General features: G+C 41.5%; 1 protein-coding gene across 1 annotated transcript in view; it reads right to left on the bottom strand.

Annotated features, from left to right (window-relative positions):
* Window positions 1-26,748, bottom strand: part of BTK (Bruton tyrosine kinase) — a 33,375-nt gene that overhangs the window by 5,696 nt on the left and 931 nt on the right. The window contains exons 2-13 of the mRNA XM_081043164.1: window positions 16,192-16,362; window positions 15,578-15,676; window positions 12,812-12,880; window positions 11,220-11,301; window positions 4,560-4,688; window positions 4,183-4,250; window positions 3,080-3,264; window positions 2,736-2,798; window positions 2,086-2,140; window positions 1,723-1,802; window positions 1,423-1,550; window positions 468-542 (exon numbers count right to left, since the gene is read on the bottom strand). Of these exons, the coding sequence (XP_080899290.1) occupies window positions 468-542; window positions 1,423-1,550; window positions 1,723-1,802; window positions 2,086-2,140; window positions 2,736-2,798; window positions 3,080-3,264; window positions 4,183-4,250; window positions 4,560-4,688; window positions 11,220-11,301; window positions 12,812-12,880; window positions 15,578-15,676; window positions 16,192-16,332 (1,174 nt within the window). The 5' untranslated portion in view covers window positions 16,333-16,362. The remainder of the gene's footprint in view (window positions 1-467; window positions 543-1,422; window positions 1,551-1,722; window positions 1,803-2,085; window positions 2,141-2,735; window positions 2,799-3,079; window positions 3,265-4,182; window positions 4,251-4,559; window positions 4,689-11,219; window positions 11,302-12,811; window positions 12,881-15,577; window positions 15,677-16,191; window positions 16,363-26,748) is intronic.

The following is a 26,748-nucleotide window of genomic DNA, read 5'->3' as shown; positions in this document are numbered from 1 at the left end:
GAGTCTTTGGGAGTCATGTATGTATAATTTCTACAATAGATGAGAACCCCTACTGGGTGTAGAAATAGACAAGCAGTAAAAGGGAAATTCTCAAGAATACTAATCCATCTTTGCTCAGGTAAATCCCAGGGACAAGGGATTACTTGTTGAAGTAATCTGGGAATTTTAGGTGCAAGTTAGCCATAAGGCAAGAAGATAGATTAGACCACCTCGTAAAACCCTTTATGATTATGTTTTCTTTACCACAGTTAAACCTTGATGAATCTATGTTCTTGCAGTCCCAGTAGGAGCCACCAGAGGGAGAAAATTATTAAATAACCTGTTGGGCTCTGTCTTAACCTTCCTGGAGGCAGCTAGTGCAGAAGAGTGTGCTGCAAGGACTCTGGTGAGGCAAATCTAATTGGATCTACCAAAGGTAGTCCTTGCAACTGGCCCGTCCACCCTACCCCAGAGAAATTATCAATTACCGTAGCCCAGGCCTGCGGTGGAAGGCGCATTCTTGTTTTGTTGAGACACTGGATATTTGAGCCTAGATATGAGTCCTGAAACATACAGAGAGGGTCACGCTGCTACTGCAGTGTAGGGTGTAGGCGGTGGGACACCTCACACACCCTCACTTAAAACCTCACACTTCCGATGTCCATCTTTCTAGTACATTTTGAATCCCAGAAGATTTCCACGAACCCAGTTTTTTTCTGGAAGTTTCTCCTCTCATAAGAGTTTTCAGGGACGAAAAAAGAAGAGAAAATGCTAATTGAAAAAGACTCCCCAACTAAATACATCCCCAGCTCCCAGCCCAAGCTTAACTCACATTCTACCTTCTCACTGAAGCTTTTCCCCTCACCAGTCTCCCAGTTTGTAGAATGTCTCCACTAAAGCAGGTCCTCAAATAACGTTGTTTTATTATGTTGATGAGATGCCCTAGGAACTTAACTCTTGTTTATATCAATTAGCCTATGGTAAAGTTGGTTTTATTATATGTCGTTTTACTTAAAGCCATTGAACCTATCAGCAACGTTAAGTGAGGACTTAACTATACTTGAAAACTGTCTTGTCTCGTCTGATGTTTTCTAACCTGTATATTCTTTGAGGGCAAGGATCTCGGTTAATAATTTTCCTCTAGTACCAAGGAAATTGCTGACTACACAGTAGTAACTCAGTGAATACTTGCTGATTGATTAATCACCAGTCTCTTCTATGTCTTTCCTTAGCACTGAACATCATTTATCAAAGTAAGAGATCAGTCCCTATGGGTATAAGGTTTGCCTTTGACCACCTGTGTAGTTGACCTCCAGGTTGACTTGCACAGCTACGGTAATTCTCACTGCCCTGCGAGGCTTATTCTTCCCCTCACCACCTTGTCCTGAATTGCTTCTCCTGGTGCTTGTTACACCCTTCTTCTCTGGTGCCATTGGTACTCACCTGCAGAGTTATGCTGATGGTAGTTAATGAGCTCTGGGATGGTGCTGAAAAGGTGCTTCTCAGCCAGGTAATACTGGTTCTGAGGTGTGGAACACACAACATAATGGCGTATCACCCCTTGAGGGTCCCTGAAGAAGTGGATTCTGAGTCAGCAACTTGGGAACAAGGGTCAGTAGAACCCAAGAAGTGAAGTGAGATAAGTTTAAGGGATAGAGGAAATAGGAGGGTCACACCATTAAGAAGCTGTTGGGTGGGCACCCCTGTCCTTTGTCCCCAGGGCCTTGGAACAGTAGCACTCACCCTGTAGATTTAGCGAACACAGACACAGTATATTTTCCAGCTTTGCTGGAGTCTCTGACAATGAAACCTCCTTCCTTCCCCTGAAACAATGAAAAATAAGCTGACTGTAAGGAAGCGGTGCTCACACTTGTGTCCTACCTAGTTGCCCAAACCTGGGAGAAAATAGAACCCCTGATTTCACTGCCAAATGCCAAGTTTCAGCTGTAGCCTCATTGCTTTTGATATTGAAAAGTGTAATTGGGACCCCGTAAAATGATGTTCTTGACACTGCCTTGCCCAATGGTGGTGGACAGCAGCAAGCCCTCAACTCAGGAGCCTCACTTGTGGAAGGAGAATGCTGTTTGCTTGTGGTCACACACTTACCTCTTGCTTTAGCAGTTCTTCAGCTTGACTCCGAGTCATGTGTTTGGAATACCACCTGTAAAGAGAGAGTGCTTGAGTGACTCCTAGGCCATAATGTAAGCGACTCCAAGATTAAAGTGCCCTCCAGGGCTCATCCATGCCAGTGAGTCAGTCAGTTCACTGAACCCCTATATACTGAGTTCTTGTCTTGTGGATAACACAACTGCTTCCCCTTCCCAAACCCCGGTTGGCACTGAAAATTCATGGAAATGGAGAGTGGAGGGCAAAGGTAAGTGGCAGAGGTTGCAGGGAAGGATTCAGGGACAGGGCACTCGACAATCCACTTCCATGATTAGGGAGAGAGGACAATGGCGGAAGTTTGACATAGTCACCCTTTCAAATGTTTCCTATTAGGTTGTCAACTCTTTCTTTGAGTGTGGTTCTTCTGGATTTGGGGGGCATGGCGATCTCTCCAGCTCTCATAAGCAGAGGTTGTTTGGGATGAGGGTAAGCTGTAGGTACTAACTTGGGGTGATGGCATCATTTGACCTAGTTGGCAGTGACTTTAATAAAGTATCTTGAAATCAAAATTTTGTTGAAACTACAAAAAAGTATACACTATATTTTATTTCTCCTGGAAGATCATGCGCTGGGAAAATAAGCATACTCACTCATACATTTCAATGGAGTCTTCTGCTTCAGTGACATAGTTATTAGGGATGTAGCCTTCCTGCCTGTAGAGGAGACATTGTGGTAGATCATCCAGCACTCCCCACCCTGGGGGAGAGACAGAATCATATGCCCGCCCCGTATCCCTGCACTCAGAACCAATCTCCAATGGAGGTACTTAAGCCACGCCCCTCCCTCGAAGAGGATCATCCCACTAACCCATTGCTAGGCCAGTGAAGTATGTAGCTTCTGCACGTGCAGCATTGATTACATGTGTACGACAACATGTGGGCCAGACCCTACAGGCTCAGCGAGGTGCCCAGGTGTAGGGCTGGTGTGGACTCACCCATTTTTATCTCGTGCTCGCCACCAGGGTAAGTTGCTCTCCTCCAGGATAAAATACTCATCGCCTTTCCGCAGCTGTAGATCATTTGCATTCATTGGCATGTAATCATAAAGGGCTACAACCTTTTTCAGTTCACTTGAGGTGGGCACGGCTGTTGGCTCGGGGGGCAGTGGCTTTTTCAAGATCTGTGTAGGTAGGAGAAAAAAGTAGGGTCGTTTGGCTAGACATCAAGTACTTGCTCCCAACTGGCTTCCTAGAGCTACCATTGTAACTCAAATCAGGCGTATTATCAGCATCCATTTGTTAAGCACTTACACAGGAGTTCTCAGCCTGGAGTGCACATCAGAATTGTGTAGAGAGCATTTAACAATCCTGACACCCGGGCAGTTTCCCAGACCAATTAAACCAGAATTGCTGGGGATGTCACCCAGATATCAGTATTTTCTTCCAGGATAAAAACCATCTACAGATATGATCGGGAAACCTATTTGGCACTAAACTGGTACATGGGTCTACTAAGTGGCTTTGAATCTCAGTTTCCTTATTTGTAAAATGAGCATAATAATTCCTGCCCTACTTTATTGCACTTTATAAATGTTGCATTTTTTTACGAATTGAAGGCAAGACCCTCCAGCAGCAAAAAAATTACAACTCGCTTTATTGCAGTGGTCTGGAAATGAACCTGCAGTATCCCTGAGCTATGTCTATATATGAGGAAGGGCTTTCTAGATCTCAAAAAGTAACCAAAAAATCAAGTTTTAAAGTAATGTATTAGTGGTAGGATCAAAGTATTGGGTATATGGGTGTTTACTATTAAATTCTTTCAACTTTATGTTTGAAAATATTTTTCATTTTAAAAAACTGGACTTCGTTTTGTTTTAAACAGGCGATTGGATTAAATGGTTGCCAAGAGCTTCCTAATAGCCCTCTCTCATTCCACTAAAGAGGAAGTCCTAATTAGAAGGACAAATCCCCTGTCTCAGCAAGAACACCAATTAACAGTGCCAAGTCCCAGGGGAATTCTAAGACTCTGGTGTGTTTTCTCTGGTGACTGTAAGTTTCTGTTTGAGCAGTAGTCGCACCCGACTTCCCTGTATACCTACCTGGTCCTCCTCAGGCGTAGGAGGAAGAGGCTTTTTCGTCTTCCTGTGAGAACTCCCAGGTTTTAAACCTGCAAATTAAGAAACCGGTGATGATACAGAATGTATCCTAGGAAAGGGCCTGGGAACAGGCTTGGTCAGGGACTTTGCTCTCATCCACAGTGCCTTTAGCAAGTTAGGAAAAGTCTGGGTGGATACAGTCCCATGCCAGGTCACACAGTTTGGAGAATCGGGCACTGGCTGAATTTTGGCCCCCACTGATTTCCTCTCCCAGGCCCCTCTGTGCAGTAGCCAAAATGTGCAAACCTGGGTTTGATAGACCCTTGTGAGTGGGTGACAGAGTCAAAGCAGGGAGAAATTATATTGATCAGATCTCTTACTTCCATTCCTGTTCTCCAAAATTTGACAGCCCATAGCATTTTTGGCTGTCTGAGAGCAGCAAAGATACTGCCCGTCGATCCAGAAGCAAGGGTGGTATTTCTGTACGAGATCACTGTTGTACCGGATTACTGTAACAGGAGAGAAGAGAAGAGAGGAAGATCACATCTGACGTGTGGGAGAATCACCATTTCCATTTTTTCCTCTTTGAGCTTAGTGGTGAGCTTCAAACAACTGCCCTGAAGAGAAGCAGACAACAGGGCCAGTTGGCTCACATGCGTGGCCCTGGAGAGTTCCTGTGCAGTTCTCTTCAGTGGTCAGTCATGATGACTATCTCCTGACCATCATGATAAGAATATCTGATGTCTCCAGAGCTCAAGAACAAAAATATGTTATCTATGTTTTCTCGGTAGCCATTACAATCTTCCTGTAAGGCAGTTGTTGATTGTGGTGTTCTTTTCCAGATAAGGGACACAATTTGCTCAAGCCAAACTCTCACTCCAGCTTTCAATATACCAATGTCCCAGCTCCCTGAGTGATCTTTTAGAGATATTTGCCTTAGTGAGAACTTCTGCATCAGGCTTTCTGTATTCATAGAATAGTCAACAGAGTGAGCTCAGGGGCAAATGAAGTGATTCTGCCTCTAGAATAAACATGGTTTCAATCTTAGGGCCATCAAGGTGGGTTGTGCTCATTGCGGGATAAACACAGCAGCTCCATTTCCCTCACAGGGTTGTGAGGCTCAGAAGTCAAAGTACTTTGAAAAGAATAGCGTGGTCTGTAGGAAGGAGGAATTGGTCTTACGGTTTTTAATACTGATGTGCTGGCATGTTAGGCATCTCAAGAACCTCAACATGAAATCAGACAAGTCATCCTGAGATGATGTTTTCAGGCAACAGAAGCAACGACAACTGAAATAATTGACAATAGCTAGCACTGGGGCAAAGACCTAGGCTGGTGTAAGAATAAGCACATTTTAGGACATACACATTTCAGCCTTTACTGATACGAAGAAGCCCTGCATAACTTTTGTAAAAAGATCGAAACAAAACAAAACAAAACCTTCCTCTATAGAGACCAACACCAGTTCTTAAGAGCTTGCTAGGTTTTGGGGGGAGGCCCAGAAGCTTCTGGTGGCCAGGTGCATTTTAAAAGCAAAAGAACAAAAGTGCTGTCCTTTTAAAAAATGCTATCTTCATGTTTTCTAAACATGGATTTTAAGATTTCTAACCACTCTACCTTGCCCACCCTCACCCCTCACTTTTTTAGCACTCCACCACTACACCAAGTGCAGCGTGGTGGGAGCTGTTCAGATGGGATGCAGGCTATAAGGGGCTGCATGGTCTATAGTGAATTTTAAAATAATAGTAAAACCAATCAAAATTCTGTCTGACTTTTGTTATTACCAGGCACTGGGAATTCTGAATAATATTCCATATACTCCTCCTAGCAAGGACTGACTGCTACCATCACTTCCACCCTCTTCCCCTCACCCCATAACACTACTCTTCTCCCAGGGTTTTGCAGACCCTCTGGTGCAGGCCTGGATACCAGTAGATATGCCAAGAATTCTTGGGCCAGCCCGGTGGCTCAGGCGATTAGAGCTCCATGCTCCTAACTCCGAAGGCTGCCAGTTCGATTCCCACATGGGCCACTGGGCTCTCAACCACAAGGCTGCCAGTTCAATTCCTCGAGTCCCACAAGGAATGGTGTGCTGCTCCCCCAGCAACTAAGATTGAACAGGGCACCTTGAGCTGAGCTGTCTCCTGGATGGCTCAGTTGGTTGGAGCGCATCCTCTCAACCATAAGATTGCCAGTTTGATTCCTTGACTCCCGCAAGGGATGGTGGGCTGCTCCCCCTACAACTAGCAATAGCAACTGAACCTGGAGCTGAGCTGCGCCTCCACAACTAAGATTGAAAGGACAACAACTTGACTTGGAAAAAAGTCCTGGAAGTACACACTGTTCCCCAATAAAGTCCTGTTCCCCTTCCCCAAATGAAAAAAAAAAAAAAAGAATTCTTGACAACTAACTACTCTGATGAACTAAGCTATGCTAATATGCTAATGAGGAGCCATAAGGCTTTCTGCCCTCCCCACCTCCAGCACACTCATTACCAAATAATGTGTGCCTCTTAAGAGTTCCCTTTAAAATAATAGTCCTTTTTTTATTGGCTAATCCAGAGCTGATATTTCCAGCTACTTAGGAGAGAATTGCAAAAGTGGAGTGTCTGTTATGGACTGAATGTGTCCCCTCAAAATTCACATTATGAAGCCCCCAAGGTGATGGTACTAGGAGATGGAGACTTTGGGAGGTAATTAGGTCATGAGAGTAGAGCCCTCATGATGGAATTAGTGCCCTTAAAACAAGAGACTCGAGATTCATTCCTCTCTCTCTCTCTCTCTCTCTCTCTCTCTCTCTCTCTCTCTCTCTCTGTCTCTCTCTCTTCCCCCCTCTCCCCCATGTGAGGACAAAGTGAGAAAGTGGCCAGTCTGCAAGCCAGGCAGAGAGTTCTCACCGAGAACCAAATCAGACAGCACCTTGATCTTGGATCCAGCTTCCAGAACTGTGAGAAATAAATGTTTGTTGTTTAAGCCACCCAGTCTATGGTGTTTTGATATGACAGTCCGAGCTGACTAGGACAGTATTTAAGTGGGGAGGCTAGGACAGACCGCTTACTTCACAGGCCAGCCCTGTATGGGAAGCATTAATGGTTGGTGCACGTTCTCCAAGTACTTGATGGGCTGGTGTCTCATACCCATATTTATTAGGATAATGTCTAAAATTCTGTTTCAGGAATGAATGAATTATTCCTCCCATACTGGTTGTTGGAGTTTTGCCAAGGCCACTCATTCATTTTGGTGAGGTCACATCATTTGCCTATTTTTGAAGTTGCAGTTAAAATAGGCTCAATTGGGCTTGACTAAACAAAGATTCTAGAGTAAATATGGCCAATTACTTCCTTGTATTGTAACATAGAAGTGTCCACTGCCATGTTCAAGGAAATGGAAGGAGAGAGCCCGTGGCTAAATCCTCAGGCATACAATCTTTGCATGGAAAGTGCCACTGGAAAAAGGTGGCAGCTGGATATGAGGTACCTGAGGCCCTACTTTTTAAATTGAGGTATAACTTACATATCATAAAGTTCCTATATCTAAGGTATACAGCTAGCCACATTTGTCTAGAACCGTTTAACCACCACCCAGATCCAGCACCTCAGAAGGCTCCCTCGTGCCCCTTGACAGCACAGGTAGCCAGGACACTGATGAGGTCCCCATTTCATGTTAGTGATTTTTAATTGGTGCATTTTACCCTAAAATGGGATAACATCAATACAATGGGGTTTTATGGCTCCTAGACTATCTCACTATTGACATTACTAGCACCTGGGGCTGTTAGAACTTGTACCTAAATCTCCCAGCAATGATGGTCTTTGTTGAAGGGCACCTACGTTTTGGCTCACGTTGTCAGCCCAAGCAGGTTCAACAAGACATACACCCAGGACTGGAACAACTGGAAAAAAATGCCTTCGGTAAAACATAAGGGAAGGGAAGGCAAAATTGCATCTACCCACACTAATGACCCAACTGAAGTGGTGGTGTTTTCTGTTTGTTTGTTTTTGCTTTATTTTTACTGCAATTTTACTTATCTAATGACCTTTAATAGCTGTGCATAATCAACATAGTAAGACTAACATCTGAGTCAATAAGCCAAGTTTACAAGCTGGATATTCTTATCCTCGGTCATTACTCATACCTTGAAGATAGTAGGCACTCAATAAATATTTGTTGTGCTAACCTATGACTGGTTTTAAAATTAGTATTTGAAGTGTAAAGGAGTTGCTAACTTGTACGTGCCACATTTTCTTCCTCTTTTGTTTCTCCCTCAGCTAGTATATGAGTATCTACCTTCCCCTATTTCCAAACTAAATCCTAGCTATCCATCAATGTGGAGCACAAGTTGGTGGTGATTGTGTAATCCCACAGAAAAATCAATTAACACAACTATTTATTGGTCCCTTTCTGTGTGCAAGGCACTTTATGAGGCACTGTGGAGAGAACCAAAGAAGTATAAATATATATGTCCTCTGGAGCGCCTATCTCAGCCTCTGTAAGTTTTTCCCTGGTTTGGAAACAGCCTGTTCATTCAGCGCATGGAGTTCAAAACCTGACCCTGCCACTGACTGACTGAGTGCCTTTGGGCCAGTTACTTAACCTCTCTGTGCCTCAGTTTTCTCATCTGTAAATGGGGATGATGAAAATAACTGCCTTATATGGTTAATATGAAGAAGAAATGAGTTAATACACGTAGAGAACTTAGAGGATCCTGGATCATAATAAGCACTACTGAAGCATTTGCTTGTTTTGTACCCCCAGAGCTAAAGAAGGCCTCTTATCTCAAAACATGCCAAGAACTGAACTGTGTGGTGCAAGATATCACCTACTCATAATACTCAGCATAGCCTTACTCTGGAAGACAGACTTACACTGCTTACCCATGGGGATATATTCTGAGAAATGCGTGATTTAATCGTTGTGCAAACATCACAGAGTGCACTTACAGAAACTTAGATGATAGAGCCTACTACACACCTAAGCTACATGGAATAACCTATCGCTCCTAGGCTACAAGACTGAACAGAATGTTAATGTACAAAACTACATGACATTTAAGCAAGTACAAGATAAAATGATGCAAGAGAGAAACGTGATAAGACGTATGAGGTTGCTTCTGGCATAACATGGCATACCGTTTTACAGCAAACTTCTTTTTATAAGTAGAGAAAGCATACTCTAAAAGAACAATATAAAGTGTAGTAAATACATAAACCAGTAACATAGCCATTTTATCATTATCAAGTATTATGTACTGTGCATAAGTGTATGTGCTTTACTTTTATATGACTGGTAGGCTGCTTTATAGCAGCATCACCACAAACATGTAGGTAATGCATTGTGCTACGATGCCATGGTGGCTACACTGCCAACAGGCAATAGGCATTTCTCAGCTCCATTGTAATCTTATGGGACCACCATCATATGTACGGTCCATCATTGACCAAAATATCTTTATGCAGCACATGACTGTATCTTGCAGCCAACTACAGGTGCAAATTCTGGGCTTGAGAACCGAGCAGCATAAAACTATGTAATAATCTTAGTCTCTGGAGTCATACAAACCTAGGGATGTGGTAAGAATCCAGGCTTCCCCACTCACAGGCTGTGAGCCCTGGAGCAAGTTACTTAACCTCTTTGAGCCTCAGTTCCTACCTCTGTAAATAGGTGAGTAATACATACTTCCTAAGCTTACTCAGGATTTAATGAGCTAGTACATTTGAAGCACTTGGCCCAGGCCCTGGTATATAGTAAGTGCTCATTAAGTGTTAGTTATTATCATTGCTGTTTGCTCAAGGTTGCCATGAGAATTAAATGAGATAAGGTATCTAGCTTGGTGTCTGGCACATAGCAAAAATTTAATAAATGACCCTTCTCTTCCCATTCCTTTCCTCTTTCAGCTTGAAACATTTGGTAATTTTTATTTCGGCCAATTGACTTGCATTCAAGGGACTGAGCAAAGCTGATATAGCCAGCCACCAAGTATCAGAATCTAAACGTTTATTAAGACAAAGGGCTGTCATGCAATAACCCAACCATGCTATTATCAGTCTGCCATCCTTCCTGTTTCTCTAGGCAGTCTTTCCTGATGTCAACTCAACCAGTTAATCTCTCAGTCACTTGACATGTGGCTATATATATACACAAATATGTGTGCGTGCATCCTGTGCTACAAGCACTTACAGTCAAGTTTATCTGAACACACTGTGTGGTCTATATGAAATGCTGGAACTAAGTTGAGGTTTAGGTCCTCAAAGCTAGGAACCTGAAATAGTTACTTGGACAATATGTATCCACCATGAAGATATGTACAGTGCTTTCTTGTGCAGTGCTTTACAGTCTTCCACATGCTTTCACATATATTACCTTATTTGATCCTTAGGACAACCTTGGAGGTAGGTACGTCAGGCATCGTTATTATTCCTATTTCAGTCGAAGAAACTGAGACTCAGAGAAACTTGATGGCCTACTTGCCACAGGTCATTCAGCTTATTAGTGGTAGAAGGGGGTTTGGAAGCAGGTTCTCTACTCTGGCTCTCATAGTTGTCTATTTAGTTTTTTGGAACTATGTATTGCATACTTAGGATTCAAAATATTGCAATAACCTTTGAATGCCATACCATACCACCCTTTTAATCAGTGTAAAGAATGGGACGTTTTTATAAATAGAGAAATGGAGGTACCTACGACTACAAAATTACACTACAGAGACAGTGGTAAAACTGGGTTGAAAGTCTAGCATATGATCTTTTATTCATGTGATGGAATATTAAACTCAACTGCATCACTAATATTAGAAAAGTTATTTCTTTCTGTCCCTCTCTCCCTCCCTTCTTTGGTCCCTCTCTCTCTTCTCTCTCTCCCTCCTTCCCTTCCACTTCTTTCTTCATTCTTTCACTTCCCTCCTTCCATCCATTTTTCTTTCCTCCCTCCCTTCCTTTCTCCTTTCCCCCCTCTTTCTTCCTTTTTTTAATTTCTCTCCCCTCCTTCCCTCCCTTCCCTTCTTTCTTTCTTTGGAAACATGCGTATTTTCCAAATAATTCTCACCATTTTTGAGCTGGTGAATCCAACGCTTCCTTAGTTCTTCAGTTGGGGAGAAGACATAGAGAGGCCCTTCATCATATACAACCTGGGACAATGGACACATAGACTTCAGCAGTTAGCATTCAAAAGAAAAAAAGAAAGAAAGACTTTGAAGGAACTAATCTTAAGCTACAACGTTTTATATTCATAGTGGAAAATAAAGAAAGGCAGAATCATCAGTCAGCAGCTGAGCCGGGGTCATGTGAACTATCTGAAGAATGCCTAAGCAAATCATGTCCAGGGATATACGACTTAGAAGGTCTTAGCTTATTGAATATTCCTAGGTTCTCTTGACTTATGTTTCAATTTGTGTGTAAACTTAGTTCATGTTTTCCTCATCCCATGGTGGAGAAAGGATTTTTGTTTATCCAACAAAAGGTATTTTATTATCTTAAACCTTGAGTTTGTATAGAGAAGAATTGAAATAATGATTTATATAACTTAAGTCTTGGTTAATACATATGGATTTTTCACTTGGATAATACGGAGCACAATTTTAATTCGTGGCTAATTTTCCCCTCATTGTCTAGTGGCTTCTCCTTGCCAATATTTGCCAAAATAAACCAAACTACTTTAAAAAGAGTAAAGTATATATTAAGCACTGTCATCAAATTAAACAGTCAATATTTTTTGAAAACCTCACATAAAACATATAATATGTTTCACAGACTTACTAAATATCACATAGTAGATTCTAAAGTCAAATGTAAATTAATTTTGAATTATCTACTGTTTAGCATCATCCACTAGCCCAGCCAAACAATGTCATCTTATTGAAACACAGTGGTAGCAAACGTATGTCTAAAACATCCTTCCTTCACAGGTTTTGTAAGCTTTGATACAGTCAAAGACATGAACAAGATCCTTTTATATTTTTCTTTTTGCTTGTTAGTCTTTCTGTGCTCATATATCCATGACAGAAAGCCCCCTCCCCTGAGACTTTCCACTTCCTTTTCTGGCTTTCACCGTTGCAGAGGCTGCTGTGTTCATGACATGTGGCCTACAGAGTTCTCAGGACATAAGCAAGCCAAACTGAAGATCAAATCTGAAGCTCCTGTTCTCTTTTATGGCTTACAATGCATCAACCAAACAGAAGTCTATGTGGCTCTTCAGTTATTCCAGACGACATTAGAATTTAGGTGTATGTGTGTAAGTTTAATAAGTCTTCCCCATACCAAACTTCCTAATACTACTCCTTTCCACCCCTTTTCTGACTTTTCAACCCACATGACCACCATTCGACAGATAGGCTGAACCAGAAGGAAGTGAAATGCTCACTCAACAAAGAGAGCATCTTTCTCAATGCAGTTACCATAGATAAGACATACCATAATAGAATTAGTGCCTTTATGGAGTCTCTTTGAGGTGTAGAGACTGAAAGAAGCTATGTTAGATTGGGAAAAGAGAAAAAACAAATGCTCTCAGCTCATGTCAGTCTCATTTCTCAGTCCAACCACCTTGTCCACCTCAGCTTCTGTTTTTTGGGACTTAGTATCCTTCCCTTTGTCCCACCCCATCACTAACAATTACGTTGCTGCGGAGAGAAAATACCTCACCTGGAAGGGGTAAGGGAACCTTTCAATGATTGAGATCTGCTCCATTTCACCGGACTCCTCACCCCTTCTCTGCAACAAAGAAGAAACAGTTATTGGTTGATACATTGTTCTTTCCTGGATTTTCTTAGGTATTGGGAGTTCTTTGCAGTAGCTCCAGAAGACTGTCCTGCACAGACAATAAAAATTCTTAGTCTCTGCTTCCTATAACCAAATAAGGACACATATCCATAGGATCCAGAACACACTCATTCAAAAAAACCACAGGCAGCTTGAGGAAAGGGAGGTTACTCAATATATGGTGCTGGAACATTTAACCACTAATATTGGAGGGGGCAGTTACGTAGCTATTTCACACCACACACCACAGTAAATTCTGGATGGATTCAAGAACTTAATATATGTTTAAAAAATGAAACTGAATGACTGAGAAAAAAACCTTTATTTTATATAATCTTGTGGGAGGCAAGGCCTTTCTAATGTAATACTGAAAGGTCAGAACCTTGAAGAAAAAGGTGTAGTTTGATGGTATAGATTTTAAAACCTAATATAGTACAAACACCATACACAAAATTCAGAGATAAATGAAAAACTGGAAAAATATTTTCAACATATTATTACAGTTAAAAGATTAATATATCAAGATCTCTTTAAAAGTACTAGGAATAGGGGCGACTGGATGGCTCAGTTGGTTACAGCGCGAGCTCTCAACAGCAAGGTTGCTGGTTCAATTCCTGCATGGGATGGTGGGCTGCACCCCCTGCAAATAAAGACTGAAAAACGGTGAGTGGACTTGGAGCTGAGCTGCGCCCTCCACAACTACATTGAAGGACAACGACTTGGAGCTGATGGGCCCTGGAGAAACACACTATTCCCCAATATATCCTAATAAAATTTATTTTTCAAAAATGCTAAGAATTGGGGCTGGCCCAGTGGCTCAGGTGGTTAGAGCTCCATGCTCCTAACTCCGAAGGCTGTCGGTTCGATTCCCACATGGGCCAGTGGGCTCTCAACACAAGATTTCCGGTTCAACTCCTTGAGTCCTGCAAGGGATGGTGGGCTCCGCCCCCTGCAACTAAGATTGAACAGGGCACCTTGAGCTGAGCTGCCTTCTGGATGGCTCAGTTTGTTGGAGCGTGTCCTCTCAACCACAAGGTTGCCAGTCCTTGACTCTCGCAAAGGATGGTGGGCTGCGCCCCCTGCAACTAGCAACAGCAACTGAACCTGGAGCTGAGCTGTGCCCTCCACAACTAAGACTGAAAGGACAACTTGACTTGAAAAAAAGTCCTGGAAGTACACACTGTTCCCCAATAAAGTCCTGTTCCCCTCCCCCAGTAAAATCTTTTTAAAAATGCTAAGAATTAAAAAAAAGTGCTAGAAATGCCCTGTAGGTCCATCCATGCTGTCGCAGATGGCAAGATTTTGTTCTTTTTTACGGCAGTGTACAATTCAGTGGCTTTTGGTAACTTAAAAAAAAAAGTACTAGGAACAAGGTAAATATGTCAATAAAAAACGGGCAAAAATTAACAGGCCATTCACAAATGGAAAAATATAAATGAGCTAGAGACATAATTGTTCAAACTTATGAGTAAAAAAAGTTCAAAATAAGGCAACAATGAAATAGCATTTTTCTTGGCTGCCAAATTAACAAATATTTAAAATATCTGGTATTGAAAAGAGTGTAGAGCAATAGAAACTGTTTGTAGGAGTATATGAAATTCAAATCCCACTTTTAGAAAACAAAATAGAATAAAAATATTTATAAAAACCCAAAGTGCACAGATTTCGTAAAGAGAAGACAAACTTTACTTCTAGGAAGTTATTATAAGAAAAAGAATAACAAAAGTATGTAAAGATGCATGCAAGGATGTTCCTCCAACATGGTTTATAATATCAAGTAATTAGAAACAACTTAAATGTGCAGTAATAGGAAATGGGTTAAACAAATTGCAATATAGTACACCCATGATAAGGAATACTATGCAATCACGACACTCAAGTTATTAAAGAGTATCTACTGTCACGGGGAAAAGTTTTCATATATTGTTAAATTGAAAACGTAGGTTGCAAAGCAAGATGCGTAGTATGATTTGTTTTAAGTATATAATATACATACTAGTGTGGTTGTATGTGTTGATAGTGGAGAAAAACATCTGTAAGTCCATACAACAACATGTTAATAGCTTTCTTAGCTGGATGACGGGATTATGCATGATTTTATCTTCTTTGTGCGCTTTTTTAAAAATATTTTCCAGAGTTTTTATAATAAATACTCATTACTCTTGTAATTAGGGGGAAAATAAACGATATTTCAAATAACCAAGTCAGAAGGCAGTATGCCCCAGAGAGGCTCTGGGACATGACAAGAGAATAAACAGTGAGCTATTTAAAAAATCTTATATGACTAAGAGTCCTAGGATTCTGGCTGTCAGACTAACTCAAGCATGTAAATCTGACCCTGGTAACCCAGGGAGTAAAACCAATCATCTCTGATCAGTTTGAAAACATGATATGATGTCATCTTTAAAATGGTGTTACCAAAAAAAAAATGGTGTTACAAATTTTCTAGGTTAAGTAAGTTGTTCTACATCTGGGGGAAAGATGCTGAGAATTGGTATAATCAATACACAGCAGAGTGAAGAATTTTATAAAGAAGCTTTTCTGTGTTCCACATTGCACAGCATCAGCAGTTTATTTACAGAGAATTGAAGTGTCCCAAGTTTCTTAACAGCTCCCCCACGCCCTCCTCTGACAATGGTCTCTTCTTACCGGAATCTGTCTTTCAGGGGGAGGATTTTTTTCAGGAACCACTGTTTCAACGCAGGTGATCTTCTCAACATCTATTGAACCCTTCTTACTGCCTCTTCTCTGAGAAAGAGAATGAGGAAGAAAATGGAGAAAGATTAAGAGCGATTAAGCAACCAGATGGTTAGATTTTGTTATCTAATCATTCTACATAGTGAGATGACACCCACATTCTATCATCAGGACCCGTCATTTTGAAAAATACAACTTCCAGATCTATTAATCTAACCTTTTTTGACTACCAGATGGAGGGCAAATACTACGGAAGAGTAGATGACTGTGTTTCTTTATCATAAAAAATAAGGAAGCAATTTCCAAGTCTTAAATTTCATTCTCAACAATCATTTAATGAGTGCTCACCAATGGCATTCTATGGTAAGATTTCCCCCATGGCTTCTTAGCACTTTTGAATTTTTCTTCCAGCATAGCTGTTCTAGGCTAGGAAACATTTTGCTGAGTTTGAAATGTGCTTAGGTCTCTTACACCTCTCTCCTCCAACCAAAAAGACTCTACTTCTTCCCCAACGAAGATCTGAGGCCAAGTCCTTGATACTCAGGTTTCAAAGCAGAGAAACTTACCCCACGTTCAAAGTCATACTCATAGTAGGAAAGTTTGTGCATGGTCAAGAGAAAGAGGCGCTTCTTGAAGTTTAAAGGTGATGTTTTCTTTTTCTGCTGGGATCGCTTCAAAAAGATGCTCTCCAGTATCACTGCAGCCATTGCTTCTTCTTTCTGGAGCTCACTTGTGTGCTGTTGATAATGAAAGTTCTTGACAACCCAGCACATTAATCCTCATCCCTCCTGGTTCCCCCTCAGGCTAGCCACCTAGTTTCAAATAGAACAGAAACATGCAAAGCTAACAAAAGACCTTCCTCCTACTTTGCTGTCCTCCTTCCACAGCCCCCATCTCTGTTAGTTTTCAGGTATAGTGGATACACATTGAGCTCTGTATTGTGAGCTCACGTAAACTGAGTTCTTGTGTAAGGCAATGGAATGCTCTGGAAGCCAAATGACATGTACCTGTGTGCTTGGTAATAATGTCTAGAGGCAAATACATACTAATCACCCTTTTATGATACATGAAGAATCTGTGAACAGCAGAAGTCTCTGTGTAGCTGTTGACCCTGATATCCCCAGATGGGATAATGCAGGTGCCAGAACTCCACTGAGGCAAATATTGGACTTTCAGTTCCCAGTTTCCTAGACAGTGAATGTAATTTTTCAAACTTTGTCCCACTGGGGTCTGTAACCAAGGGGTCTAATAAGGATATGAAGGCTGCACCTGCCGTTATGGACGTGTACTAACTGATGCCCAACCGATTTAGCCCATCACCCACTGGTTGAGCAACAAAGGATGGAAGCTTTGTTCTAAAATTGAAAAACAGTTTTTTGGGAGGGAGTTGTTTTCGTTTTTTGGCTTTCCCCCACCTTTTTGCTTAGATTAGTTCTTTTAAACAGCATCATGCAAAAGTGATGCAACTGTCTTACTCCTATGGGTGTCATCTCTGATCATTTATGAAAAGTAACTCGTTTGGCCTATCCAAACTTACAGTATCCCAGAAAGATTCAGTTTAGGTAACTGAAGTACAGAAAGGCAAAGAAAGTTGCAAAAAGTCACCATTGGTCTTTTTATTCACACAAAACAACACTTCATATCAACCGATCTTATTAATTCCAAACCTTCATTAGAAAGACAAAGTGAAAATATAAATATTGTCACAAAAAAAGGAGCGCTAAATAAATACTGGGGAAAAAAATCACCATTCCCCTTCAAGTTTTGTTTGGGGTAGGATTTGTCTTGGGGGGAGATTTATTTTTTTTAAACTAAACTAAACTTATGTTTTTTGGTGGCACCAAGGAAGCAGAATAAAGTCAGCAGGTTTTTTTCTACCTGTGAAGCACAGATTGTTGCTCACACCAGGAAAGCAAGGGAGTGGTTTTTATTGAAGCCTGAGGCTATCCACACTGTTATTTTGCTCTTTCCTGTGGTGTGAAAGGTTCTGGTATCATACTGGGGAGACAAAAATAGGTTAAAGGAACACCAGGGATGTTCAGAATGATCCGCTATGTGGATGCCTTTGTCTTGTGGTGGATGACTTCAGTGGTTTGAAAATGATCTTTTGAGAAAAATTGGGCAAAGGAACAAACCTTTTCCCAAACAGCTCTTTTCCCTGACTCCCTGATTTAAAAGGTCTCTCACAGGGGTGACAAACTGATAAGGATTTACAACCAAGGAGAGTCCTTTCTAACATTCAGATTCAACTCAAACCCCAAAGAGATTTCTCTGACCATTGAAATTATTCATTTACCCAGAAGCAGTGGTCACCAAATAATACTACTCTATTCTCAGCAGCTGCAAACTCATCAGGATCCTGTAATAATATTGCATTTGTTCCTATGGTGAATTCCAGTTAAGTACCTCTTCACAATCAGAGACTCAAATTATAGAAGACAAAATAAACCCTAAAGGAACTGAGTAGCATAACCAGTATATTGGATTGGAAGCTACCCACCAAACCACATCCAGTTGTGCTTCTTTTCACTGAGTAAAGCATATCCTGCATTTTGCCTTTAGTATTTTTTTTTTTTTCCGCGAACTCTTGGTGAATACACTCCTTGCTCAGACCCAACATCTGCTTCAGTCTTGGTCTCTGTTCTTATTTCCTATAATACAGGTCCTTCTGGAAACTGCCTTTGCTCATTTCATTTTTAGAACAAATCCAGTTTGTACAAGAGGAAGCCTTCCTCCCTTTCAAATGTCTGTGTTGGGGCAGGGCTTGGTGTTGGTCTAAGTATGAGGAAGTAAGCTTCTCACCAGCCATTGCCTCTGTGAGCAAGGGTTGAAATGGCCTCTACCTCTAGATCATTAAGCTGGAGGATTACTGGGATTTCCATGGCCTGGTCACCACTTCTTTGACTGCTTTCCTCCCATTCCTTGTGATCCAGTCCAGACACACACAGCCTGAAAATGTGGTAGTTCTTAGTCACCGCTGCTTCATCCAGCAATAGTGTGAAAAAAGAGGTATCTATCTTTACGTCTTCCTGAAGGTTGGTGTGTAAGGGACACACTGTGTTACAGGGCTGTTGCAGCTTCTTTGGGTCCTTATTGTAGCAGGTTCCGATTTTTTTTTCTAACAATTTCAGCAGCTTACAGAGATGATTTGACCACAAAAGATGCACTATGAGGACTGACCCTGCACCTCACTCGGGGTGGAAATGGAAGTGACATGAATGTCATACACACACACACACACACACACACACACACAGTTCGTATAGAAAAAGAAAAAGGAGGAAAAATAATAAAAAGACACAGAGCTCTTTGTTTAAACATAGAATTCCAGCATTATGACATTCTCTTTATTAAACTACAAATGCAAGGATTTTCATGTAGCCACCTTTTGCATCCTCCCAGCTCCCTATGGAGCAGAAGAATTCAGAAAGAGGATGTTTGCTAGTAAGAGTTCAGCCATCTTACAAACTGCACTATGCCAAGGAATTAGTCTAAACAGCACGTGCAGAATCAGTAAACTAAACCACCCTTGGTTCCTATCTTTACTCATGCTGAGATAAAACACTATTAGGGACAACACCAGAGGACAATTGAGAAAACTTTATAGCCTGACTATTATTGGGAAGAATCCAGATGTTAGTTAGAAATAACCAGTCAGTCATAGTACAAATAACAGCTTAACCAGAATATCCAAGAAGCAGTGTTTCTTTTTATTTCATTTTTTACAGCATTACTTAATTGCCCAGCACGAGTCTGGCCATTCCTTTTTCTCCCCAGGGAAATGGAAGGGAACTGTTTCTCTCAGTGCGGTCTACCTGTCAGGCATTTTATACACATTATTTCACTTATTTCTCACAACAAACAGATGAGGAAAGTGAGACTCGTGAACATTATGTGATTGCCCAACCTCATCCATCTGGACTCCCCAACCCTTGCTGTTTCTGTGATAGATACCTCATTGCCTTCCAGAGGGATTTTTTTTTTTTGGCCTTCAATGAGGTGTAATGCCATCCACCTCAGCATCCTGTCATTTCCCGTGGCTGCCATCAAACAGCAGTTGGGATAGACCTTCTTCATCTTCTAGGAACATTCAGCAAAAGAGGAAATGGTGGGTAAGTACAGGGGATAAGAGAGGGTCATGGAGCACTTTCCTCTGCAATATTTCTCCAGGCTGGAAAAAATGATTTGTCCTAGTTAACTGTCAACTGTACTTTTTCCCACATGAGGACTCTTCTCAGTCCCACCAGGTTTTCTTACATTTTCCTTTAAATCTTCCACAAGGAGATCCTAACTAGTGGATTCCTCTTTCCTTTTCAGGATTTTTCATTGTTGATGGGATAAAAGCTTGGGGTTTAGGTGGAGCACCTACTTTTTGTCCCTTGAATTGTTAATACTTACTGTTGATGTAAAACTTCGATTGAACACACTTTCTTTTATATTATGAAATATTATATTATGAAATATTGTGAATAGCCAAAAGTACAGAGTACAAAATACATTACACTCATGTATTCACCACTAAGCTCTGTAGAGTCCTAACATTGTGCCATAATTGCTTCTAGTATTTTTAGAAACACTATCCAGAGTCAAAACCTTCTTGTGTCCTTCTCCACAATCAGTCCCCTCCCTCCTTAGAAATTACCAGTATCTTGATTTTGGTCTTTGTCATTCTTGGCCATGTTTTTATATTATTATTATTACATAGGTAAGTATCCATAAAAGACATTCAGTATTGGTTTGTATTTTATATTTTTATGTTAGTGGTACATATTCTTCAGCAACTTCCTTTGCCCCCCCCCCCTCAATGTAATGTTTTAAGATATATTTTGGTAACTCTAGTTCATACATTTAATTCATTTTTATATGCATAAAGTATTTTATATATTGACTACATCACGCTTTAACCAATCTCCTATTGATGGATATTGAGGTTGTTTGTGTTCAATTATGAACAGTGCTGCCACGAATATTCTTTTTTTATTATTAGTTACAGGTGTACAAAGCAACATAATAGACATTTAAACCCCTCATAAAGTGATAACCCACCCCTCAAGCTACTACTCCTCTAACATCTTATATAACGGTTACAATACCATTGACTACCTTCCCCATGTTGTACTCCATATCGTATGACTATATATACCTATATATTTAGTTATAGTTGACATTCAATATTATTCTACTTCAGCTTCAGATGTATAGTGCATTGGTCAGATATCTGCACAGTCTGTAATGTGATCCCACTGATAAGTCCTGTACCCATCTGGCACCTTACATGATCTTTACAACATTGTTGATTATATTTTCCATACTGTATTAGCTACCAATTTGTAGTTCTTCATACCTTCACCTTTTTCACCCTGCCCCCAACCCCATTCCCATCTATCACCCTGATAGATCTAGTACCTATGTGGCATCATACCTGGTTATTACAATATTATTGACTATATTCCTTATGCTATACCTTACATCCCCATGACTACTGTATAATAACGAATTTGTACTTCTTAATCCCTTCCCCTTTCACCCATCCTTAACCCCCCTCCTATCTTAAAGAAGTTCCTCTAAGATTCCTTGCAATACTGGTTTGGTGGTGATGAACTCCTTCAGCTTTTTCTTGTCTGAGAAGCTCCTTATCTGTCCTTCAATTCTAAATGACAGCCTTGCTAGGTAGAGCAATCTTGATGGTATGTGATTGCTTTTCATCACTTGGAATATTTCCTGCCACTCCCTTCTTGCCTGCAAAGTTTCTGTTGGGAAATCAGCTGACAGTCGTATGAGGGCTGCCTTGTAGGGCTGCCTGCTTTTCTCTTGCTGCTTTTAAGATTCTCTCTTTGTATTTAACCTTTGGCATTTTAATTATGATGTGCCTCAGTATTGGCCTCTTTGGGTTCATCTTGTTTGGGACTTTATGTGCTCCCTGGGCTTGAATGTCTATTTCCTTCACCAGGCTAGGGAAGTTTTCTGTCATTATTTCTTCAAGTGAGTTTTCAATTCCTTGCTCTCTCTCTTCTCCTTCTGGTACCCCTATAATGCAAATATTGGTATGCTTGATATTGCCCCAGACGCCCCTTAAACTCCTCAATGTTTTTGGATTGTTTTTGCTTTTTTGCTTTTCTGGTTGGGTGTTTTCTACTACCCTATCTTCTACATGGCTTGTTTGATCCTCCGCTTCACTTAATGTACTGTTGATATGTACTGTTGATAATGTACTTGTAATATATTCATTTCCGCTACGGTAGCCTTTATTTCTGGCTCATTCTTTTTTTTTGGTTTTCATCTCCATTTTTCTGTTTCCTATCTCTCTGTTGAAGTTCTCCCTGAGATCACTGAACATTCTTATAGCCAGTGTTTGGAACTCTGCATCTGATAGATTGCTTATTTCTTTTCACTGAGTTCTTTTTCTGTACCTTTGTTCTGTTCTTTTATTTGGAACACGTTTCTTTGTCTCTCCATTTTGCCTGCCTTCCTGTGTTTGTTTTTATGTATTAGGTAGAGCTGCTATGTCTTCCGGTCTTAGTAGAAGGGCCTTATGTAGTAGGTGTGCTGTGAGGTTCAGTGACACAGTCTTTCTGGTCCCCTGAGCCACGCACTCTAGGTGTGTCCCTTGTGTGGGTTGTGTGTGCCCTCCTCTTGTATAATAGTTGAGCCTTGGTTGATAATTGCACATCAATGGGAGGGACTGACCCTTGGGCTCACTGGTTGTGAGGACTGATCTTGACTACAGTGGAAGAGTTGCTGTGCAGGGGCTGATCCTATGGAGCAGGATCTGCCTCAGCAGGACTCTGGTACCTGCCCAATCTGCCCGTTGGGTGTGTCGTTCTAGGAGGTGGCTGGGTGATGCTTCAGCTCGTTTTGAAGCTAGCCACCGGGGGCGCCAGCCCCAGGACCACCTTAGAGGGGGTCCGCTGTAGGTCAAGTTCAGCCACAGTCTGTGTCCCACCCAGGGCCACCCAGCAGGAACCACAAAGAAATCAGCAAGTGACTGCCATCCATGCTGTGCTTGGAAGCACTTTGAGAGCACAAGCTGCAAACCGTGGCTAGCTGCCGCTAATGCCGGCTTAGGGTTCCTCAGCCAGAGGCACAGGGCATGCCCAAGCCAGATAGTGCCTGGCTGGGCTCTGCAAAACTTTGAGAGTCTAGGAAAGTCTGCAGCTTGCTCCAAGGCAGGCAGCCTGCACAAGAAAGCCACTGAAAGCAGCCTGAGTGTGCCTGAAAGTTGGTCAGGGTCAGGTCTCGAATTGCCGGGATTTGGAAAACGAACTGGGAGACTTAGATATGGTGGTTGCTTGTGTTTGCACGCCGGGAAGGGGGAGGGTCAACAAAGAAACAATGGCTTCCACCAGCTCCCCCCGTACAGGAGAAAGACACCTCTCTAGACCCCGTCTCAAGCCAGAGAACTCAATTCCCCACCATCTGTCTCTGCTGCCCTTTCAGCTTCTGCCCCAGCGCTGGAGCTCAGAGTGAGTGATCCATTGGTGGGCTAGTGTCGCGCAGTCCCTTTAAGAAGAGCGCCTGTGAGTGCAGCCGCACTCTCACTCAGTCACAATCTCCACCAAACCAAAAATTATGGGGACTTCTCTCCCTGACACTGGGACCCTGGGCTGGAGTGGGGCTGGGATCTCTCGCCCTTCTAGGGGATGGGGAGGGACCCCCACAGCTGAAATAGCCTTCCCGATCTTGAATGGTCACACACGGGTGTGGGACCAGCCCGTTCCTCGTCTCTGACTTTCCTGCTTGTCTGCAGGTGGCTTCTTCTGCACATCCTTTATTGAAAGCCTTCAGTTCAGCTTGATTTTAGGCAATTCTCAATAATGGTTGTCTTATAAATTAGTTGTAATTTTGATGTGGCTGTGAAAGAAGGTAAACACAGTGTTTACCTACTACGCCATCTTGGTTGTCTCTCTGCCAAGAACATTCTTGTACATGTGATCATAGTTTTCCACTCTCAGAATGAATTCTCAGTTATTGAGACAAAGTGGCAAATCCACATCTGGCTTATCTGTTGGACTAGACACTTTGTGCTATCCCTTTTTCCCTCCTCAGTCCTTATCTTCCTGGTGCTTTACTAAGAAATCTGATAGAATTAACAACTGTCTCCAATTGGAGTATAACTGATGGGCTAAATTTGGCCTACCAAAAATCTCTTCTCAGCCATAAGAAGCATCTCTCAGGTTCTGATTGAGATTTTGATTGAGAATTTCCTGGCCCTGGAAGCAGAAGAGAAGTCTTCTTTAAATCATCATAACCATAGCAACAAAGAAACTTAGTTGTTCTTGTTGAGTTCCAAGAAGCTCTATTCAGCCTCCAGTGAGACATAATTATTTGATGATAATCTTCAGGGTCAGTGCTGCAGGTAAACCAATTTGTGGCGAAGACTTCCAGCCAAAATCACTTTTCTGGCTGCATGCTAACCAGAGAAATTCTCATCTGCTGTAGTCATTTCCAAGAGATCTGAGGGCTATGGTTCTTTTTCAGTATTTCATATTGTTAACATTTTTCATTTTCTTCTGTGATTCTGGAAACTTCTAGGTCTCTGGGATTCATCATCTCTTCTACCCTGTACTAGAGACAGCAGATTCTGACCAAGTGATGATGCATGGAGAGCCAGATAACCCATCCTCAAGTTTACACTCAGCATCAGATTGGTGGTAATACTTTCGGCATTGTCCCTCTGCCCTGAGGGTGACTGCTGGGGTGTATCTTTCACTCGGGACTTGTGTGCTTCATTGTCTTTTTCTTTTTTCAGTTTAGTTTTTTGTTTTCTCTGGTTTAAATATTTTTATTTATTTTTCCTTCGATATCAAAATAACATGTTCATTATAGAAAATGTTTTAATTACAGGAATATTAAAAAGAAAACACCAATTATAAGCTCATTATCCAGAGGCATTCATATTTGGCCACATTACCTTCCTTTTTTCTGTGCATTTTTCTTATATTTAAGATCATATTGCACATAGTACTATTTGTAGTTTGCTTATTTTTCTTTATATTACCTATCCATGCATCCATCGATGCATCCATCCATCCATCCATCCAGCACACTTTTCCCCCCAAATATCTAAAATTCTTATTTAACGTTACTTGTGATTATTTCCCCATGCTATTAGGATCTCTATATAGGCATCATTTACCAAGTGAAAAAGTATGTGCATTTTGCATTTTGAAACATATTGACAAAGTAGTTTCCAGAAATATTACAGCAACTTCACTCTAGACAGCCATTTTTGAGAGTTTGCTTTCCCCATACTTTTAACTCTTTCTGCTCCATTTCTAATCAATTTTTTACTGTTTTTATTACAGATGAATTTGTTTTCTCATTAAGCCAGTGATCTTGAACTCCAATATATTCCAACATCCACCTGGTCTAAAATTTAACTTCTCTTGACTCTAGAATTTTCTTCTTCTAAGGATGAGCTACAGTGTTTCCCCGAAAATAAGACCTAGCCAGACAATCAGCTCCAATGCATCTTTTGGAGCAAAAATTAATGTAGTAAAATAAGACCGGGTCTTATATCATATCATATCATATCATATCATATCATATCATATCATATCATATCATATCATACCATATCACATAATATAATACTGGGTCTTATATTAATTTTTGGTCCAAAAACGCATTAGAGCTGATTGTCCGGCTAGGTCTTATTTCCAAGGAAACACGGTAATAGACTATTGTTCATTTCTTTTTCAGGGAGGCAAGGCAGTGAGATGAGCTTCTCAAGGTTCTGTAGACCAAAATTAACCCTAAGGTCATCTGGGTGATGGCTCTCAGAGAGTGAGAAGGAAAGCCCGAGATTAAGGCTTTCATGTTTCCAGTGCTCTCTGAACACCCTCAGTCAGTGCACATGAACCTCTATAGAAACTGAAAGTCACATGTGGCCCATTTGTTTCAGGGTCCTCAGAGGACTTCTCTCTCCCCCTCCCCTGATGGCTTCATTTGCATAACCAAGCAACTTTAGAGTGAATTAGGTCAAGGTCTGTCTCTAGCTTCTTGCTGAGCACTACAGCACTGAAAATTCTAGCTCTCCCTGATTCCCAGCAGTTAACAGTCAGATCTTGGCATCACTGGATGAAAAATAGCAGGTATCTGATGACTCTGTGGAGAACACCCAAACTGGTTTTCAAAAGCCGTATCTTCTTATACCTAAGTCACTTCCTGGTATAGGTCTAGTCCACTGAAAGGAAACTCTATAGGAAATTTGCTCTAATGGAAATAGTCAATCAGAGTAATGATATTTTAAAATTACTAGAAGTGGATGGAAAGTTGTACTAGTTCTCACCACAAGGAGTTTACAAAGGATTCTAAACAAACACAGCACTGACCATAAGCAACAGGAATTTGCACTTTAACACAGCAGGTAGTTTAAGTAATCTGAATATAAAATGGGTCAGAATAGAGCAGATAGGGCTAGCCGAAAGGGATACTGTTTCAGTAAAATGCTTTAAGTTCCATGAGTATTTGCATTTTGTGGCTTATTTGGAGGGTGGCATTGTTTTATCAAATAACTGAGGCTCCAGAGAGGCTGTAGCACCTTTGGTTCAGAGACTTGGCATGCAAAATGAGAGAAGGAGCAGAGCTAGCACACAGCTAACAGCACAGAGGACAGCCCCTGCGCTGGTAGACGCCTGCCTGCCTCTGGGCTTTGCTGCTGCCCTGCCTCTGGAAATGCACAGCGTGGGATAGAGGCTTGGAGCTTGGAGAGCCAGATGGCTGGCAACCTGGACTGGGATTCTATTTGGAGGTCCAGCAGCACATCCAAGGATTTCTTGGTCAGAGCCAGAGATCCCTTTTGTTCTAAGTCCCACACCACTTGCTCTAGGCAGGCCCTCTGGGGACACTGGCAGGTCTCAGGCAGAGTAAAAATAATAGCAAACACTGAGATATTAGCACTTAACTATTGCCAGGCCCTGTTTTCACCGTTTTACATATATTAACACCCTTATTGCCCCCCAACAATCCTCTGGGGAAGGTAGTAGCACTAGGCAAGTAAGGAGAAGGAAAAGCAAAAAGAGCAGGGGAAGAAAGGGACAAGAAAAATGCAATGCAATGCAACAATTATTTATCAAGTGCTGCCCCTGTTTCAGGGAATGTGGTAAGGAACAAAATAAAGG

The sequence above is a fragment of the Rhinolophus hipposideros genome (genome assembly GCF_964194185.1).
Source record: "Rhinolophus hipposideros genome assembly, chromosome: X".
NCBI classification, from domain to species: Eukaryota; Metazoa; Chordata; class Mammalia; order Chiroptera; family Rhinolophidae; genus Rhinolophus; species Rhinolophus hipposideros.
The sequence above is the reverse complement of the archived record's forward strand: the minus strand, read 5'-3'. Positions and strand labels throughout refer to the sequence as shown.